Source organism: Egretta garzetta, unplaced genomic scaffold (genome assembly GCF_000687185.1).
Source record: "Egretta garzetta isolate BGI_Z169 unplaced genomic scaffold, ASM68718v1 scaffold898, whole genome shotgun sequence".
NCBI classification, from domain to species: domain Eukaryota; kingdom Metazoa; phylum Chordata; class Aves; order Pelecaniformes; family Ardeidae; genus Egretta; species Egretta garzetta.
In genome coordinates, this window is record NW_009260629.1 from 139,325 (window position 1) to 140,833 (window position 1,509).

Below are 1,509 nucleotides of genomic sequence, written 5' to 3' on the forward strand. Positions count from 1 at the left end.
GGGCTCTCCCTGCCCCGCCGTCCCCCCCTCCCCTACCTCCTTCTTGGAGACTTTTTCCTGCAGGGACTTCAGCTGCCGGTGCTGTTCCTTGTTGACAAGGATCCACCCGTGCTCGATGTCTGACACCGTCTACCGAGAAGCAGAGGCCGGTGAGCAGCTGGGCCCAGAGCCGCCCGAGACCCCGCACAGCCATAGCCAGGGAGCGCGGTGCCCCTCCTCGCCCGGCTGGGCCGCACCAACCCTCACCTGCGCGTACAGCAAGTTCAGCCCCACGCGATGCTCCATTACGTCGTCGTCATAGGAGGAGTCCCAGTAGCTAGAAGGGAACCGCATGGGTCAACCTATTCCCCCGCTCCTAACAGCGATGGGGAGAAAAGCACCCCCCACGCTGGGACGCGGCACGGAGCTGGCGCTCTGGCCAGCTCCCCCGCTCTGTGCCGTGCCCCCTTCCCCCCCTCAGGCACCTCTGGTCCTGCCGCTCACCTCTTGCGCAGGATGATCCTGAACTCGGGGTTGTGCAGGCTGGGGACAGACACATACGGCAGCTCAAACTCCTGCAGCTTCCGCACGACTGCGGGCAAACAGCAGCTCAGCAGCAGCTCGGGGCAGCGGGAGGCCACTGGACCCCCAGCAGCCAGGGGGAGCCCACTGGGTGCCCCCACCCAGGGCAAGCACAGGGCTCCTGCTCTGGGGCAGGGCGCAGGGCAGACGTCCCACCGCAGCCCTCGCGGGGCTCCAGCGTGCTCTACTCACAGGAAAAAGCTCCGTCCTTGGTCTCTCTCACCAGGAAGAGGCTGAAGTAGCCGACCAGGTCATCTGGCAGATCCAGCTTGGAGGCCACGGCCTGGGAACGAGAGCAGGAGGTCACCACTTCCTACCGAGAGGCAGCGCTTCTATGTCCTTACCCTGCGGCAGGATCCAGCCCGCGTGCGTGCAGGAAGGCAGCACCTCTGCCCCTCCAGGGGCCAGGCCAGGGGGGGCAAGTGGGACGTTCCCAGGGGAATCACTGCCACCGTGGAACAGCTGGGGGACTCTCAACATTAGCGGTGGGATAGCAGTGCTAGGTTAACGGTTGGACTTGATGATCTTAAAGGTCCTTTCCAACCTAGACAATTCTATGATTCTGTGATCATTCTGGGCCCAGAGAGGGGCATGAGCACACCAGCGCACCCCTTCCAGCTCCACTGCTCTTCAGCCCCCCAGGACAACCTTGCTCTGGGGCAGGGATAGGGCAGGGAGGGCCGGGGGGCTCCCGGGCTGAGGGGACTCCTGCACATGCGGGAAACCACAGAACTCAGCAGAGGGAGCTGGTCCTGCCCAGCACAAGAGCTCTGGCACCTCAAGGACATCCTCTGTCTGGTCCGAGGTAAGGATGGTGACCTTGACCTTCTGGCCATTGGAGAGCAGCACTTCCAGCACCACCTCCTCCGTGGGGATCTGCTGCGTCTCCTGGAGAGAAACGCAGGATTGGCACCCCGGCCCCTCCGCTGCTGACCACCCCCGCACCGC

General features: G+C 64.3%; 1 protein-coding gene across 1 annotated transcript in view; it reads right to left on the bottom strand.

Moving 5' to 3' along the window:
• Positions 1-1,509, bottom strand: part of SNX17 (sorting nexin 17) — a gene marked incomplete at its 5' end in the record, with an annotated part of 4,324 nt that overhangs the window by 2,202 nt on the left and 613 nt on the right. Inside the window, 5 exons of the mRNA XM_035900944.1 lie at positions 37-129; positions 247-316; positions 484-571; positions 754-844; positions 1,339-1,490. Coding sequence (XP_035756837.1) covers positions 37-129; positions 247-316; positions 484-571; positions 754-844; positions 1,339-1,490 — 494 coding nt within the window. The remainder of the gene's footprint in view (positions 1-36; positions 130-246; positions 317-483; positions 572-753; positions 845-1,338; positions 1,491-1,509) is intronic.